This window comes from Pelophylax lessonae (genome assembly GCF_965119305.1).
Source record: "Pelophylax lessonae genome assembly, chromosome: 6".
Lineage (NCBI taxonomy): Eukaryota > Metazoa > Chordata > Amphibia > Anura > Ranidae > Pelophylax > Pelophylax lessonae.
In genome coordinates, this window is record NC_138773.1 from 145953104 (window position 1) to 145971421 (window position 18318).

General features: G+C 48.5%; 1 protein-coding gene across 2 annotated transcripts in view; it reads right to left on the reverse strand.

The window, feature by feature from the left end:
- Nucleotides 1-18318, reverse strand: part of CLEC16A (C-type lectin domain containing 16A) — a 1483716-nt gene that overhangs the window by 881682 nt on the left and 583716 nt on the right. For both annotated transcript variants that reach the window (XM_082262146.1, XM_082262145.1), the window contains exon 8: nt 18095-18148. In XM_082262146.1, the coding sequence (XP_082118272.1) occupies nt 18095-18148 (54 nt within the window). The remainder of the gene's footprint in view (nt 1-18094; nt 18149-18318) is intronic.

An 18318-nucleotide genomic window follows, 5' to 3' on the forward strand; every position in this document is an offset into this window, starting at 1 on the left:
TTACATACCTGACGTACTCCTGCTCATCCTGGATAGACTCCCTTTTTCACGCAGCTTCCTCCAATTCTTCATCCATCTCTTGTACGCCTTCCCAATTTGCTACACCTGCCATTCCGCATGGCCTTTCGGTTAACTTGTTTTTGCCCTCAAACGCTTCCCCCCTTCGAGTCTGAGACAGCCTTCAATACAACTATCAGTTGATGTTAGGTACTTTGGCCTGAGTGCCCCAACACTGCCGTGCCCTACGGTACGGGTGCGCCTTTTTCGTGCACCGGTGCTACACTCATTTATGATGTAGAGTGTTATTGGAAATGACGTTCATGTCTCTATGTCTATACTTTGTACCTCAGGAATGCAATATTTTCAGGCTGTATTTGTTATTCTTCGGACGTGAATGTGCTTCCCATGAATATTCTTATAGGTTTCCCACCTAACCCTACCTTATCTCCCCCCCTCCATCCCTTTTTACTTGTCCTGCCTTTAACCCTAACCTCTCCCTCTCCACCCCTCCCCTCCTATAGTTCCTACTCCCATCAGCATCTCTTACCCCTCCTCTCACCCCTACCCCTCTCCTGATTTCTGGTATTCTAGATCTCTTATTTCACTGAAGTATATATTCAACCTTGTGAGTTTTCGTTGACTGTACTTTTTGCTAATTTATTTGAAAAAAAAAAAATTTCAATAAAATTTATTTGAAAAAAAAAAAAAACACAGGCCTTATTAATTGGCTACAATAGCCCAAAAAAAAAAAAAAAAAAAAAACACCTCTTGTAACAAAATTAAAACACATCGTTGAAAAGAAAGTCCAATATGAACAGTATATACAGATGCCAATTGATAATAAATAGTTGATTAAAAATTATCATATTATAAAATATAAATAGTTGAATAAAAATCATCATATTATAAAATAAATAAAGATCTCAATCAATATATATATATATATATATATATATATATATATATATATATATATATATATATATATATATATATATATATATATTATACAGAAAACTTGTATATAGCTCCAGGCTCTATAATATCACTAACCAGCAGATGGATGTATGCCCCCCTCCTCCTCAAAACTAAAAATGGGGGGTTTGTTGGCGAGGCCAATCCTCGGGATATAGCACCGGGTACCTCAGGACCTTCATGTGTCCCCGACAAGTAGTTCTTTGCTGCTGATCGGCTCCCCTGGACCGCGCTGGAGCCCCGTTGGGATGCACGCCCACACGGCAACCAGGAAGTGCCAGTGCGCGTGCGTTCCAACAGCGAGTGTGTCACTTCCGTTTGCCCTACACGTCACATCCTCCCAGAGCACCGGAAAGAGCACATATTCCCTACAACAAACGCCGACCAGGGGAGGAAGAAAAAGGACCTCCAGCAATACAGAAAGAAAAAAAGAATGTCCCTTTTGGCCAATTTTGTAGGTTGTGTTGCACCGGTACCCTGAGAGAGGATTACAAGGAACAGAGTAAGATCCTTATGAATAAGTTCAGGGAAAAAGGGTATGAGGAAAGCCATGTGGAGCAGCCTTATTTTAAATATTGGTCTCTTTATGACGAATCATCTTCCACGATTACAACTAAACGTAGCCAGGAAAGAGAAGAGAGGAGTGAAGTGAGATTTTGCACCAGGTATAATTAAAAAGCACCTTTGATCAACAAGATAGAAAAAAAGCACTGGAATATACTAAGGCATGACCCCTTTTTGAAAGATTACCTACCCTCTCTACCCCATATAGTATACAGGAAACCTAAGGACCTAATGGCACTTTTCCACTACAAGTACCGGCTCAGCTCCACTCAGCCCTGCTTGGCTCGGTTTGGTTTTCCACTGCATGGTACCGCATGGTACGGTGTTGGAACGGTTCGGTACGGTTTGGTACGGTTTGCTTTTCCACTAAAGTAAAGTGGGTGGGATAACAACGATTCTGTGACAAATCAGTGGCTAGTAGTGACAAACAGTCAAGGCTGCATGCAAAGGATTGTGGGATATGGTACCGGTATGGCCCTCTTGGAACCACAACTGAGGTGGCACTGTTTAAGCGAGCCGTACCGTTCGGTTCCATGTAGTGGAAAATCACCGCAGTACCGTTCCAACACCGTACCATGCGGTGGAAAAGAGCAAACGCGAGCCAAACCGCTTGGTTCCATGCAGTGGAAAAGCGCCATATGATGCATGGTAGCATCTAGTAGGGTAAAAAAGGTGAGTAAGGGAAGTCTTAATAGCCCATGGACCACCATATTCGATCAAAAAGTTAGTTACAAGTGCGGAGTTGGCAATCGTGCCACCTGTGCCGTCATGTGTCATTGTAAACAAGAAGTGACTGCTATGAATGGGAAGGCCTTTAAAATTAAGCAATTCAACTGTGGCACCCCCATATGTAGTGTACGGCCTACTTTGCCCATGTGGGCTACTGTATGTGGACCATACATCAACGCCCTCTAAGAGTAAAGAGTGAGTGAGCACAAGAGCAATATTAATACATTGTAAAGACAACTATTCAGTTCCTCTGCACTTTGTAGAAGTGCATAATGGCAATGTCGAGGGCCTTAGGGTCTTCGGTATTGAAGCCATCAGTCATGATTTGGATAATGGCAGAAGGATCAGAGATTATGTAGTAGAGAGGCATTTTGGATTTTCACTTCGGGATCCCTTGCTCCCAAAGGGTTAAATTAAGAAATAGTAGAGCTTCAGTCAGTTTTCTAGTATTCTGGCTGACTATCTAGGTATATGTATTTGTTATTAGTGATCTCAGATTTTATGGGTGTCCTTTTTCTTCCTTTTAAGTAACCGTTTTTTGTTTTGTTTTTTCTTTTGTCTTTTTTCCAATTGGACTTTGTGATCAAACCAAATTATCAGGCTCATCTGCATCTATCCATTAATGTACTTATTCATTTATGTTTTAGTGTAACTGAATGGAGAATAGAGGTAATTTTGGTTCTTAAGGATGGAAATATTACCATCTTGGGTACAAATCTGGATTATTTTTTTTTTCCTTGAGTGCCCACAGCAGTCATTATGGCTGTGATGCATGAGAGGTTGAGAGAATATATGCATACCCTGGCTCCATTGGAACTATTTTTATTAAATATTTTTTATCATTCAAATAAGTTCATTTTCATTTTTGCTCTATTTTTTTGTTACTTTGAATATATTTTTTTCAATTTTTTTTTCTTTCTGTATAGCTGGAGGTCCTTTTTCTTCCTCCCCTGGTCTGCGTTTGTTGTAGGGAATATGTGCGCTTTCCGGTGCTCTGGGAGAATGTGGCGTGTAGGGCAACCGGAAGTGCCGTGTAGGCATTTGTCCCAACGGGGCTCCGGCGCAGTCCAGGAGAGCCGATCAACTGATCAGCAGCGAAGTACTACTTGTCGGGGACATATGAAGGTACTGAGGTATCCGGAGGATTGGCCTCGCCAACAACCCCCCCTTTTTAGTTTGGAGGAGGAGGTGGGCATACATCCATCTGCTGGTCAGTGATATTATAGAGCCTGGAGCTATACACAAGTTTTCTATATATGTTGATTGAGATCTTAATTTATTCATTTTATATTATGATGATTTTTAATTATCAATTGGCATCTGTGTATAATATTCATAGTGGACTTTTTTTAAACAATGTGTTTTAAATTTTATTATAAGGGGTGTTTTTTTTTTTTTTTTTGGCTATTGTAGCCAATTAATAAGGCCTATTCTGTGTTTTTTTAAAATGAAAATGCACTGTATGTATTTATGTATTGTACAAATCACAAACTAATCAATCAATTGTTTATTTACAATTGCATGTGAATGGTATTAGAGGGGCAGGGCCTATCTCAGTGGGAGGTCCTATCCACTCGGCTGGGTAGTATATACGAGTCTAACTGGTCATTTGCAATCATGGCTCGGAGGAAGAGGGTTCTCCCTCAAAATGTGTTAGCCCTATTCATATGGACGCCTTCAAGTTCTTTTGTCGCAATTAAGTGTGTTGGTCCTGTGGTCTTTGGATAGCCAAAGGAATCATCTGTTTTTATGCTTATACCTAGCATACTCTTGTGAGTATAATGTATGGCATGGTTTTTATGATTTTCCAATAAATGTTTTATGGTATTGCACTAGGTCGGTGGGCCCTTCTCTTGTCTTTTAAGCATCTATTACTTGGCTGATCCTCTCCGAGAAAATAGAATTTTTGTAAGAACTTACCGTAAAATTATTTTCTCTGAGTCCTCTGAGAGTCGCCGCCCACTCATACAATCTGCACATCTGGGTATTGGTCTTATCCACAGGAGTAAGCTAAGCAAAAGATTTTGTTAGAAAACATTCACAAAAACCTTTGTATAGACACACCTACAGGGGGCTGTCCTTCTGGTCCAATACCCCCATCTAGCTGCATTCCCAATTCAGTTTGGTAGCAAGCAGTATAGAGATCCATGAACCCCAAAAGAGGGGTGGGGGGCGGCGACTGTCAGAGGACTCAGAGAAATTAATTTTACAGTAAGTTCTTACAAAAATTCTATTTTGTCTTACGTCCTCCGACAGTCGCCGCCCACTCATACAATCTGCACGTCTGGGACGTTCTAAAGCAGTGTAAATGTGAGGGGTGGGAAACGTAACCGTCAAAAGGCGCAGCACCCAGGTCAGAGAAAAGAACCTTATCTGAATCAGAAAGGTAAACACTGGGCAACAAGAAAGCTCAACAGGAGCGAACAAACCCAGGAAAGCAAAATAAACAAGGGGAAAAAAAACCCAACAGGAGGAGACAGGCTAAAACCACCATGTCTCCCCTAAGGCACTGCCGCACTCAGAACTTTGCGGCCAAAAGAGGCATCTGCTGATGCCAGGACATCAAGTTTGTAGAATTTAGTAAAGGTATGCACGGATGACCAGGTCGCCGCTTTGCACACCTGAGACACAGACGCCTGATGGCAGAAGGCCCAGGACGCACTAATCGCTCTGGTAGAGTGCGCTGTGACAGGGAAAGGTGGAACCTGATCCCTAATTGAATAGGCCTGTACAATCGTCTGTCTGATCCATTTGGAAATGGTTGCCGCCGACGCAGCCGTAGCCTCCCGAGGTCCCTCAGGAAGGACAAAAAGACAATCCGACTTTCTGAAAGATTCAGTGGACGACAGGTAAACCCTGATCGCCCGGACCACATCCAAGGAATGCAAGGCAAACTCCTTAGGATGCTTAGGCTTCGCAAACAGCGAAGGTAAGACAATGTCCTCGTTGAGATGAAAATCTGAAACCACCTTCGGAAGGAAGGACTGATGAGGTCGCAAGACAACCTTATCCCTATGAACAACCAGATAGGGAGAGCGGCAAGACAGGGCCGCCAACTCTGACACTCTGCGAGCAGATGTGATCGCCACCAGAAAGGCAACTTTCCGTGACAGCACAGGCAGAGGAATCTAACTGATGTTCTCAAAGGGAGGACGTTGCAAAACGGACAGGACCAAATTCAGGTCCCAAGGAGGCAAGGGAGCCTTTCCAGGGGGAGCCAGATGGCGCAACCCTTGAATAAAGGTGCGGATCAAGGAATTTGATGCCAAGGGGCACTGGAAGAGAATGGCCAGCGCAGACAACTGACCCTTAATAGTGGTTAGCGGAAAGATGCTGCTCCACACCAGTTTGCAGGAAAGCTAGCACCCTCGTCACCGAAAAGGAGCGGGGGTGGAACCCCTGCGATTCACACCAGGCGAAATAAGCCTTCCAGGTACGATAATAGATCTTACCAGATGAGGCCTTCCTAGCCTTGAGCAAGGTAGGAATGACTGCCGACGAGAGACGTCTGTCCCTCAAGACCTAGCTTTCAACAGCCAGGCCGTCAAAGCCAGCGACTGTAAAGCAGGATGGAAGATTGGCCCCCGAGACAGAAGATTGTCTCGTAGTGGGAGCAACCAGGAAGGCTTGACGACCAGTTGCATGATGTCCGCGTACCAAGACTGGTGCGGCCAGCCTGGGGCCACCAGAATCACCAACCTTGGTTCCAAGACCAACCTGCGAAAGAACCTGAACAACTAAATCGGGGGGGGGGGGGGGGGGGGGAGGCATAAATCAGGCGATACCGAGTCCAAGGCACTACCAACACGTCTGCCAGAGGGTCGCGCGTTCTTGCCATGGACCTTCCCACCTTGTTGTTTAGACGAGACGTGAACAGATCCACATCTGGGGATCCCCATTGCGCACACAGCATCGAAAAACCTCCGGGTGTAGGGACCATTCCCCCTGGTCCAGGGTCTGGCGGCTCAGATAGTCCGCCTGCCAGTTCTCCACACCCGGAATGTGAACTGGCGAAATCACTGGGACCTGCGTCTCGGCCACTTCCTTGGCCGCCCAGGCACTCCTGGTGCCCCCTTGGTGATTGATGTAAGCCACCGCAGTTGCGTTGTTTGTCTGCACATGCACTGGGCAGCCCCGCAGACGATTCGACCAATGGAGCAAACCGAGCTTGATCGCTCGCAGTTCCAAGACATTTATCGGCACGGAGGATTCCTCCTCCGACCAAGTGCCCTGGGCAGACAATTGCCTAGAACTCCACCCCAGCCCGACAGGCTGGCGTCCGTGGTGATCACAGTCCACAGTAGCGGGCGAAAGGACTTGCCTTCCATCAGAGCCGGAGACTGTAGCCACCACAGAAGATCCGATCTAACCTGGGGGCCCAAAGAGATCCTCCTTTCCAAGGAATGAGGATGCCTGTCCCACCTGGCCAGAATCTCTGCTTGAAGAGATCTTGAGTGAAACTGTGCAAATGGGATCACCTCGAAAGCCGACAGCATCAAGCCCAGGGACTGCATGCAGGTCCGAAGCGAGGAGAACTCGTTGTCCCTGAGGGACCTGACCTTGTCCTGCAGGGTCCGGAGTTTGTCCTCTGGAAGAAAGACCTTCACCTGGGCGGAGTCCAGAACCATCCCCAGGTAAGGGAGGCGAACAGAAGGGGACAAGGTCGACTTCTGAACATTGATGGTCCACCCGAACTCCTGGAGCGTCTGAACCATGATGGACAGATGGCGTAACAGATTGGCACAGGAGCTCGGCCTTAAAAACAGATCGTCCAGGTACCCAAGGATGGAAATCCCCTGTACTCGCAGCAACAAGGCTAGAACAGGAGCCAGAACTTTGGTAAAAAACCCTTGGAGCCGAAGCGAGGCCGAAAGGCAACGCCACAAACTGATAGTGCTCCTCTGCTATTGCGAATCGGAGGTACCTCTGATGACCCTCGTAGCTAGGGATATGTAGATACCCATCCTTGAGGTCGATGGAAGCCAGGAAATCTCCTGGACACAGGGATGCTACCACCGACCGGAGGGACTCCATTCGGAACTTCTGAACCCGCACAAATCGGTTCAGAAACTTTAAGTACAGAATTGGATGCACCTTGCCCTCCTTTCTGGGCACTATGAACAGATTAGAGTAAAAACCCAGAAACCTGTCCCGATGTGGAACCGGGACAATCACCCCTTGGGCGAGGAGATCCTGAACCGCCCGATGAAGATCTCGGAAACGATCTGGGGTCAAATGAAGATTTGAGGGAAAGAATCTGTCTGCTGGGCGTGATTGAAACTCGATCTTGTACCCTGATCGAATGAGTTCTTGAACCCACCTGTCCTGAATCTTGGCCAGCCAAGGTCCGGGATAACAGCGCAGACGTCCCCCCACCCCTGAAACAGGTGAGGGCGCCCCTTCGGGTAGAGGCGGACTGAGCCGCCGTGCCAGGATGGGCGGCTTTAGACTTGCCCGCCCAAGGCTTCTTCTGGACACCAGGGGGCTTGAAGGACTTACCTTTGTCTTGTGCCTTGAAGGCACGAAAGGACCCCTGGTTAGTTCTAAAGGAAGGGCCCTGCTTACCGCGGAAGGACTTGCCCCAGGACAGCAGAGTGCTCTTGCCCCCAGTGACCCCCTTGACCAATTCATCCAGAGAGTCCCGCAAAAGGGATGTCAGACACTGTCGTCTTAACCAAACGATGCGACGAATCGTACCTGCGACTGCAGACAGTCGTGCAACTAGAGGGGCCTCATCCAAGGCCGCGACACACAGGTATAAAACAGCCTCACCAATTTGATCCACCATCTCCAGAGTAGCAGGAGGGGCGGAGTCAGCAATTAGAGTGTGCTTAAGCGCCGTGGCCCACTCCACAACATCCTGAGAGACCATTAGGGAAGCGAACACGGGTTTCAGTAAGTACAAGTATATGTGGCGGGTAAGAGTTTCCACCCGCCTATCCGCCGGGATTTTAAACACCGGAGAATCCTCTGCGGACATCAAAGTGGCTTTATTCAACCTGGACACAGTGTGGTCCACCTTAGAAACCACAGTCCAGCGAGAATTCACTGGATCTGCAAAGGGATAACGGTACTGAAATCTCTTGGGCACTACAAAATTACGTTTTAAATTGTGCCATTGGTCATTCACGGTTTCGTGAAACTCCGCGGGACAGGGAAAAACCTGACCTGACTTCTGGGCTTTGCGGGTCCCAAAGGAAGACCGCTTACCCGACAGGTGGGGCTCATCATCCAAATTGAAAGTGTCTTTCACGGAGCTAATAAGCGCAGCCATTGCAGTGCGTTCTCTTTCTGATCCGGAGGGTGAATCCTCCTCCTCCTCCTCCACATCCGACTGAGACCCCTCAGGGGGTACACTGTCCGTGGCAACCAAATCTGGCTCTGAATCCGAAGACTTAGAGGGCATAGGCCTTTTCTTATAAGCCCAGTCAGACATCAACAAATCTACTTTTGACGCTAAAGTCGCAAGTGCATCAGTAAGTGAGACTATAGCAGAGGATTCAGGAGTACCTGAACCATCCACCAGATCTGGGGGGGGAATATGCTATCCTGGGACTCCATAATAGCAATCTCAAATTAAATAATACTGGCCCTTTAAATCGGCGATGTTCGCGGTTCCCACCGCAACTGCACCGCAATGAGGAACCAGACCCGTGCTACCAGAAACTGCAGGAAAATGAATGCTAGCAGGAATGCAGGCCAGGAAACACCATAAAATCCCCCAAAGGTGATCTATACTTGCCACACGCTGCCAGCTCGATCTGCATGTGAAAAGAAAGGAAGTGACCTCACACTTCTAGAGGCAGAACACAGCCCTGGGCCACAAAAAAAGTTCTGAGAAAATGGCCGCTGTCCACATAAGGACATAGTGCCCACACTAAAGATGGCGCCCGATAGGCGCCAACAGCATTGCAGAAAATGGCTGCTGCCCTCACAGTGAGGATAAACAGCCTGCCCACACCTAAAATGGCGGTTGTGCGGTTTCCCGCCGATTGCGGCCCCCCACACACCACATCTGTACCCCCAAATAGTTGCCTAAGCACTCCAGGGCCATCCGGGACCCCTGCAACCCCCCATATAGCGGTAGAACCGCCACAGCACCCACCCAGGGACCGGGAAGGGACATTACAGATCCACACCGAACTGCCATCCCCACAAAACAGAGGGCCCACATACACACTCCGACAGATAACTGCCATAGACAGAAGGGTAGTATGGTACTCACCGTTCCAGCGAAAAACGTGGGTACGGCTCTGTGACAGGAAGCCTCCCACTCTGGGTGGTGGTGCCGTCACCCGAAAAGGACGCTAGCAACACGCAGCGTACCGCAGTTGAGACATCCCAGCAAAGTAGCCACTTCGCAGGCTCATCCCTGAGGACAGGGACATGGTCGTTTGCGAGGCCTGGGCGTACGCATAGCCTGCTAACGCTCGATGGCAGGCTGGGATTCCATAAGGCTCTAGGACAACCACTGTGATTCCCAGCTCCGCAAACACTGTAGTTATCTGAAGTCCGACTAAGCGCAGGGACAAAGAAAAAGCTATCTTAAGAAAAACACTTTCTCAGAGAGAAAAAATAATCGGAAGAAAAAAGGCTGAGACTGCAGCCCCAGCCAGGGAAAAGCCAGCCTACTCCTATGCTAGGCAGAGACAAAACTGAATTGGGAATGCAGCTAGATGGGGATATTGGACCAGAGGGACAGCCCCCTGTAAGTGTGTCTATACAAAGGTTTTGTGAATGTTATCCATTAGGGCTATATTGCCCCCTTGATCTGATGGTTTGATTGTTATCTTAATATCTCAATGTTTTTAGGGCAATTTGTTGTTTGGAGTTTAAATTATTGGTGATATTATTATGAGTAATGCCTTTAAATTCTTTAGTAGTCAACCCAACAAATAAGGCCAAAGCTGGGTTTAAAGTAAGTGTTGGAAATTTTTTTGATTTTTTTGCGTTATTGTTCATGATGGGATCTCATTTCCCTCTTCTCCCTTGTTTTTGTGTTTATTTTTTTCTCCTTGTTCATTCTGGGGTCTAGACATACACCTCTGGGTTTTTATTAAATTTTTCTATTATGTGCCTACCAATAAATGCTTGTTGTTTCTTGAATGCACCGTGCGACTTGAGAAGTATAATTCCTTCTCCGCTGCAAAAACCAGTGATTGCACCCGACACTGGAAGGCCCCCACGCTGTGGTGATAGGGGCTTATTTTACTCTCTGGTGTAGCTGCATATGAGTAGAGAAACCTTTGTTTTTCTCTCTCGTCTTCAGTCACAAGAGAAAGTTCATGTGTCGGCGGTTCTGGTCTCCAATATGGCCGCAATCCAGTCTCCGGATGTTGTCATCATGGAGACCGGATGTGACGCAGTGGTGCGTCTACATGTCAAGACAGAGGATCAGGGGAGAATGAAAACTTCTCCTACGAGCTTTACTAGGAACTGATACAAGTCACAAGGCTGCTATATATGGCTGATAAGAAAAGGTATTTATCTGTTAATATTTACTAAAATAATTGCATTTCCACGTTCTGTGTACTGTGGGAGACCAGATATAGTGAACGCAGGTTCTGGGTTTAGTAAAACTGTAATGTGACCTATAAACTGTACAACTAAGTTGAACAACAAAGGCGCAGGGAAGTAAAAATAAACTAGTATAATATGGTTGAAGTGTGCACGCCCTTAAACGAATACTTTGTTGAATCACCTTTTGATTCTATTACAGCATCCAGTCTTTTTGGGTATGAGTCTGTCAGCATGGCATATCTTGACTTAGCAATATTTGCCCACTCTTCTTTGCAAAAACACTCCAAATCTGTCAGATCTTTTGTGCACAGCCCTCTTCAGATCACCTCACAGATTTTCCAAAACTTTAATCTTCTGGTGAAGCCATTTCTTTCTTGATTTGGATGTATGTTTTGGGTCATTGTCATGCTTAAAGATGAAGTTCCCCTTCAGATTCAGCTTTCTAGCAGAGCCTGAACATATCTTTCAGAATTATGGCCAAAAGGTTCAACTTTGGTTTCATCAGACCAGAACACATTTTCCCATATACTTTTGGGAGACTTCAGATGTGTTTTTGCATACTTTAGCCAGGCTTGGATATTTTTCTTCAGAAGAAAATGCTTCCGTCTTGCCACTCTACCCCATAGCCCAGACATAAAAAGAATATGGGAGATTGTTGTCACATGTACCACACAGCCAGTACTTGCCAGATATTCCTGCAGCTTCTTTAATGTTGCTGTAGGCCTCTTGGCCGCCTCCCTGACCAGTTTTCTTGTTGTCTTTTCATCAACTTTGGGGTGACATTAAGTTCTTGATTCCACTGTTGTGCCATATCGTCTCCACTTAATAAAGACGGTCTTCACTGTGTTCCTTGGTATATTGAATGCCTTGGAAATTATTTTGTACCCTTTTCCTGACCAATATCTTTTATCCATTGTAATGTGTGTGTATATATAACAGAATTTTTGTAAAATCTTACCTGTAAAATTCCTTTCTCTGAGTCCTCCGACAGTCGCCGCCGCCTCTAAGTCATCACTGTTGGGTATTGACTTCTGCTCCGCAGCAGTAGCTAGGCATAAAGACTTAGTCAAAAGAACAAAGGCATTTGCATATACACACCCATGGGGGCTGTCCCATCTGGTCAATACCCCCCTGCAGTGACCACTCCCAAATCAGTTTGGTAGCATAGCAGTAGGTAATAAGAACATGACCCCAAAGAGGGGCGGGGGCGGCAACTGTCGGAGGACTCAGAGAAAGGAATTTTACAGGTAAGATTTTACAAAAATTCTGATTTCCCTTACGTCCTCCGACAGTCGCCGCCGCCTCTAAGTCATCATTGTTGGGATGTCCCAAAGCAGTATAGACATGAGGGGTGGGAGACGCAACCGTAGAAAAGGCAACGCAGTACCCACATCAGAGAAAGGAATCTTACATGCACCGTAAGAGAACCTTCTGGGCAACAGAAAAAAAAATGTTCAACAGGAGCAACAGCCCAGGAAAGTAAATACCAACAGCCAGGGACCCATAAAAAAACAAGGGTCCTTCATGGCACTGCCGCACTGAGAACCTTGCGGCCAAAGGAAGCATCAGCTGATGCTAGAACATCTACTTTGTAGAACTTGGAAAAAGTGTGCACCGACGACCAAGTCGCAGCCTTGCACACCTGGGCCACCGAGGCCCGATGCCAATAGGCCCCGGACGCACTCACAGATCTGGTAGAGTGCGCCTTAACAGGGAAGGGTGGAACCCGTTCCTTCAAGGCGTAAGCCTGTTCAATGGTCTGTCTGATCCATTTGGCAATAGTCGCTGCAGATGCAGCCATGCCCTTCCGAGGTCACTCAGGAAGGACAAAAAGTGAATCTGTCTTCCGAAAGGATTCCGTAGACGACAGGTAAACCCTGATCGCCCTGACAACATCCAAGGAATGCAGAGCAACCTCCTTAGGATGCTTAGGCTTCGTACAAAGCGAAGGCAGGACAATGTCCTCATTAATGTGGAACTCAGAGACCACCTTAGGAAGAAAGGAGGGATGCGGACGCAAGACCACCTTATCCCGGTGAATCACCAAGTACGGAGAACGGCAAGATAACTCTGCCAGTTCCGACACCCTGCGAGCCGAAGTGATCGCCACCAAAAAGGCAACCTTCTTAGACAGCAGAGGCAACGATATATCCCGAATGTATTCAAAGGGAGCACGCTGTAACACGGACAGAACCAAGTTCAAGTCCCATGGAGGTAAGGGCTCCTTCCTGGGAGGAGCCAAATGTCGCACACCTTGAATGAAGGTGCGAACCAGGGAATGAGACGCCACAGGGCGTTGGAAAAGAATAGCCAGTGCGGACACCTGGCCTTTTATCATGGCCAGCGCCAGGCGCTGGTCCACCCCAGACTGAAGGAAGGCCAACACTCTCGACACCGAGTAAGAGCGAGGGGAGAACCCCCTGGACTCACACCAGGCGAAATAAGCCTTCCAGGTACGGTAATAGATTTTACAAGGAGGAGGTTTTTCTAGCCTTGACAAGGGTAGGAATGACCTCAGAGGAGAGACCTCTGTCCCTCAGGACCTGGGTCTCAACAGCCAGGCACGTTAAAGGCAGTGACTGTAAAGCAGGATGGAAGATCGGACCCTGAGAAAGGAGATCTTCCCGCAGAGGCAGTCGCCACGGAGGCGCCACTGCCAGGTGAACAACGTCGGCGTACCAGGACCGGCGTGGCCAGTCCGGCGCCACCAGAATCACCAGGTGCGGTTCCGAGGCTAACCTGTGAAGGAACCTGGATAGCAACTGAATCGGAGGAAAGGCATACATCAGACGATACTGATGCCACTGGGCCACTAACGCATCCGAGGCGTCTGCCAGCGGATCGCGCGTTTTTGCCACAAACCTTTCGGTTTAGCCGAGATGTGAACAGATCCACGTCCAGGGATCCCCACTTCGCACACAGCATTTGGAAGACCTTCGGGTGTAGGGACCATTCCCCCTGGTCCAGGGTCTGGCGGCTCAGATAGTCAGCCTGCCAATTCTCCACACCCGGAATGTGAACTGCTGAGATCGCCGGGACATGAGTCTCGGCCCAAGACAGAATGTCGGTCACCTCCTGGGCCGCCCGAGCACTCCTGGTGCCCCCTTGGTGGTTGATGTAAGCCACCGCGGTAGCATTGTCTGTCTGTACCCGGACAGGACGGCCCCGCAGACAGTCTGACCACTGGAAGAGACAGAGTTTTATCGCTCGCAATTCCAGCACATTTATCGGGAGGGAGGACTCCTCCTCCGACCAAGTGCCCTGGGCAGAAAAGTTGCCCTGGGCAGAAAAGTTGCCCAGGACTCCACCCCAGCCCGACAGGCTGGCATCCGTGGTGATCACCGTCCACACCAACGGATGGAAGGACTTGCCTTCCGCCACCGACAGGGACTGGAGCCACCACAGAAGAGCCAATCTGGTCTGACGACTCAAGGAGACCCTCAGATCCAGGGACTGAGGCAGTCTGTCCCACCTGGCCAGGATCTCTGCCTGGAGAGCCCGCGTGTGAAACTGAGCAAAGGGTATCGCCTTGAAGGCCGATACCATCAACCCCAGGCCCCGCATACAGGTCCTGAGTGACGAGGACGGGTTGTCCCTGAGGGACCTGATCTCGTCCTGCAAGGTCCGGAGCTTGTCCTCCGGCAAAAACACCCTTGCCTGAGCAGAGTCCAGAATCATTCCCAGATAGGGAAGACGAACCGATGGAGACAATGTCGATTTCTGAATGTTGATGGTCCATCCGAACTCCTGGAGCGTCTGTACCGTGGTGGACAGATCGCACACTAGGTCCTGGCTGGCACGTGATCTCAGAAGTAGATCGTCCAGGTAACCCAAGACCGCAATGCCCTGTGCCCTCAGCAGGCCCAGAACCGGCGCCAACACTTTGGTAAAAACCCTTGGTGCCGAAGCGAGACCGAAAGGTAACGCCACAAACTGGTAGTGGTCCTCTGCGATAGCAAACCGAAGGTACCACTGATGACCCTCGAAAATGGGGATGCGCAGGTACGCATCTTTTAGATCTATCAAGGCCAGGAATTCTCCTGGACTCAAGGAGGCCACCACCGAACGGAGAGACTCCATACGGAACTTTCGAACACGCACGAAGCGGTTCAGCGATTTCAGGTCCAGAATAGGGCGCACTTTGCCCTCCTTTCTGGGCACAGTGAACAGATTTGAATAAAACCCCCGAAACCTGTCCCGATTAGGCACCGGGACAATCACCCCCTGAGCAAGAAGGTCCTGTACCGCTTGGTGCAGGTCCTGCAGACGCCCCGGAGGTAAATGAAGATTTGAGGGAAATAATCTGTCCGCCGGCCGGGAAAGGAATTCGATCTTGTACCCCGATCGAATGATTTCCTGAACCCACCTGTCCGATAGCCGGAGCAGCCAAGGTTGGAGAAAACCGCGCAAACGTCCCCCCACCCCTGAAATGGGTGAGGGAGCCCCTTCAGGCAGAGGGGGACTGACCCGCCGAGTAGGCATTGCCTGACTTCTGCTTACCCGCCCAGGGCTTTTTCTGGCTGCCCTGGGCCTTGAAGGGCTTGCCCTTGGATTGGTTCCAAAAGGCACGAAAGCACCCCTGAGTGGATCTAGGCGCAGAACCCTGCTTGCCACGAAAGGACTTGTTCTTCGGGTTCTGGGGCAGCAAGGTGCTCTTGCCCCCCGTGACGCTTTTCACCAAGGTATCCAATGCTTCGCCAAAAAGGCGAGAGCCAGCATAGGGAAAATCAGCAACTGTTTTCCGCGAGGACTGGTCAGCCGACCAGCTCTTTAGCCATATCAGTCGCCGGTTAAGTACCGAGACACTAGAGAGGCGTGCTACTAAAGGAGCCTCATTTAAGGCCGCATCACACAGATACATGATTCCTTGGTGGATTTGATCCACCATTTCCAGCCGGGCAGGCGTAAACATCATCAGACACGAGGTTGCTCCTAAGCAACTTAGTCCAATCAGCCACCGCCTGAGCCACCAAAACGGACGCGAAAATGGGTCTGAGCAACGAGCCCGCCACCGTATAGGAATGGCGGGCTAGAGACTCCAACCGCCGGTCCTCGGGATCCCGGAAAACCGGGGTATCTTCAGAAGGAACCAAGGTAGCCTTGTTTAACACGGCCACAGTGTGATCTACCTGTGGAGGCACACACCATAGTGATTTCGTAGCCGGTGCAAAGGGATAAAGCAATTTGAACCGACTAGGCACAAGGAATGGACGTTTTAACGTGCGCCACATTTCATTAACAGTGAAATGAAATTCAGCTGGGCAGGGAAAACCTGTGCCGACTTGCGGGTCCTGTGCGTCCCAAACGAGGACACAACGCCGGGAGGACTGGGGTCATCCTCCAAATGTAGTGTTTCCTTAACAGAAACAATTAATTCCTCCATGGTCGCCCGCTCTTCAGGTGACCCCGGGGAGGAGGTATCAACCCCCTCCACCTCTGCCTCAGGATTAGCGAGACCCTGAAAAGGGCACGCTCGCCGCAGCAGCCATATCACCATCTGAATCAGAGGAGAGAGACAATCTGGGCCTCTTTTTAGCAGCACGTTCAGCCATCAGCATTTCCATTTTTGACACCAAAGTCGCCACTACAGCGGCCAAACCAGGTCTCAGAGGGGCCACGAGAACTGGGGACCCCCACCAGAGCTGGGGGGAATTTGCTGTCCTGAGAATCCATTGCTCAAGGTTACAAAACAACAGTGCAAGAAAGTTTGTACTGCCCCTTTAAGATCGCTGCGGAATGCGCAGCCCACCGCTACAGCTACAGTGACAAAGACCCCCAAACAGGAGAAGAAAAAAACTGAGCCAGAAGCGACAATACAGAAAGATATTGAGAGCAATAACCTGCAGAGCCCCGCAGAGTGTTGCCACCCATGTCCTGCTTCAGAGGAAAAGGAAGTGCTGCTAGAGTAGGCTGAACTTATAGGCTGCACGACTCAGGGAAAATGGCTGCCCCATAGGATTTGCATGGGAGGCTCTGCCAAAATGGCCGCCGAACATGCGGTCGGAACGATCGTTCTGCTACCGCAAAATGGCGACAGATGGCGCCAAAAACAGCATGTAGTACGCCCATAGAGAAGCCAAACATGCCTGCCCATACCTAAAATGGTGGACCGCACGGATTTACCCCGCTGCGGCCGCCACACACAAAGTCTGCAACCCCAATAAGCACCGAAGTGACACAGGGAAGGGGACCCCCAAAAACATACAGCACCGCAGCGCATGCACAAGCGATCCCCGCAGGGACCGCATCAGGGAGTTACACAGGCACAGACATGGGGGACACACAGCAACACAGGACTGCCACCCCAGACAGAGGCCCCACACAGAAGAACTTACCTGTACCAGGTGGCGTGGGGTGCCTCTATGAAACGGAAAGCCGCTGTCCTCATCTGACAGGGAGTGCCATTAGCCAGGGACATGACACTGCAGCATCGCAGATGTGTCCTGTGAGGCAGCCACCTCACGGCTGCATCCCTGCTGCGAGCAGGGATGGGTCGTTCATAGTGCCAGGACGAACCACGGCTGAACGCTCAATGGCGGGCTGGGAGTCCATCTGACCCTCTGCCCTGGAGAACCAGGGCTGACAGTCCGAATCCCAGCACCGCTTGAATCCATCTTCTACCGAAGAAATTACTAAAAACTAAAAGCTGACAAAATAAACAGCTAGTAAAGTAAGAAAAAAACTGACATTTTCAAAGAAAATCAAATAAAAGATTAGATAGGCTGAGACTGTAGCCCCAGCACAGGGAAGCCTAACTACTCCTGACGCTAGGCAGAATGAAACTGAGTTGGGAGTGGTCACTGCAGGGGGGTATTGACCAGATGGGACAGCCCCAATGGGTGTGTATATGCAAATGCCTTTGTTCTTTTGACTAAGTCTTTATGCCTAGATACTCCTGCGGAGTGGAAGTCAATACCCAACAGTGATGACTTAGAGGCGGCGGCGACTGTCAGAGGACGTAAGAGAAATATATATATATATATATATATATATATATATATATATATATATTATTCACAAAAATGCATATCGTTTTAGCAAGAGCTACATACTTTTTCCTCTGTGCAGTGGATCTCACATGAGAGGGCTTGCATAAATCTCCTGTAGGAATCATACATGCCCTACAATACTGTATATACAAAAAAAATAAATAAATAAAACTACAGAAAGAAAATATTTTTAACAACTGTAAAGGAATAGGAGTAATAACAACCCAGCTGGGTATACAAGTTGCAATCATAGGTCTTTCTTCTTGTCCTCTAGAATGTCTAATTTTTTCAATCAATCTTATTTAGATTAGGCTTACCTGTGATAAGAGGTACAGAGCAACTTGAGGGCTTATTCTTGGACGTTCTGTTGGCTGAAGTTAAAAACACAAGGGTATTAATGTTAATAAACAAACTACAGAGAAATACATTGCATCACAGCACAGAATGTAAAGGTACTTGTGCAAAAGATGCCATGAAAAACACTGTACTAGTGGGGCACCTACAAACCCATGGGTTACCCAGTTTTTTTTTCCCCTTTACC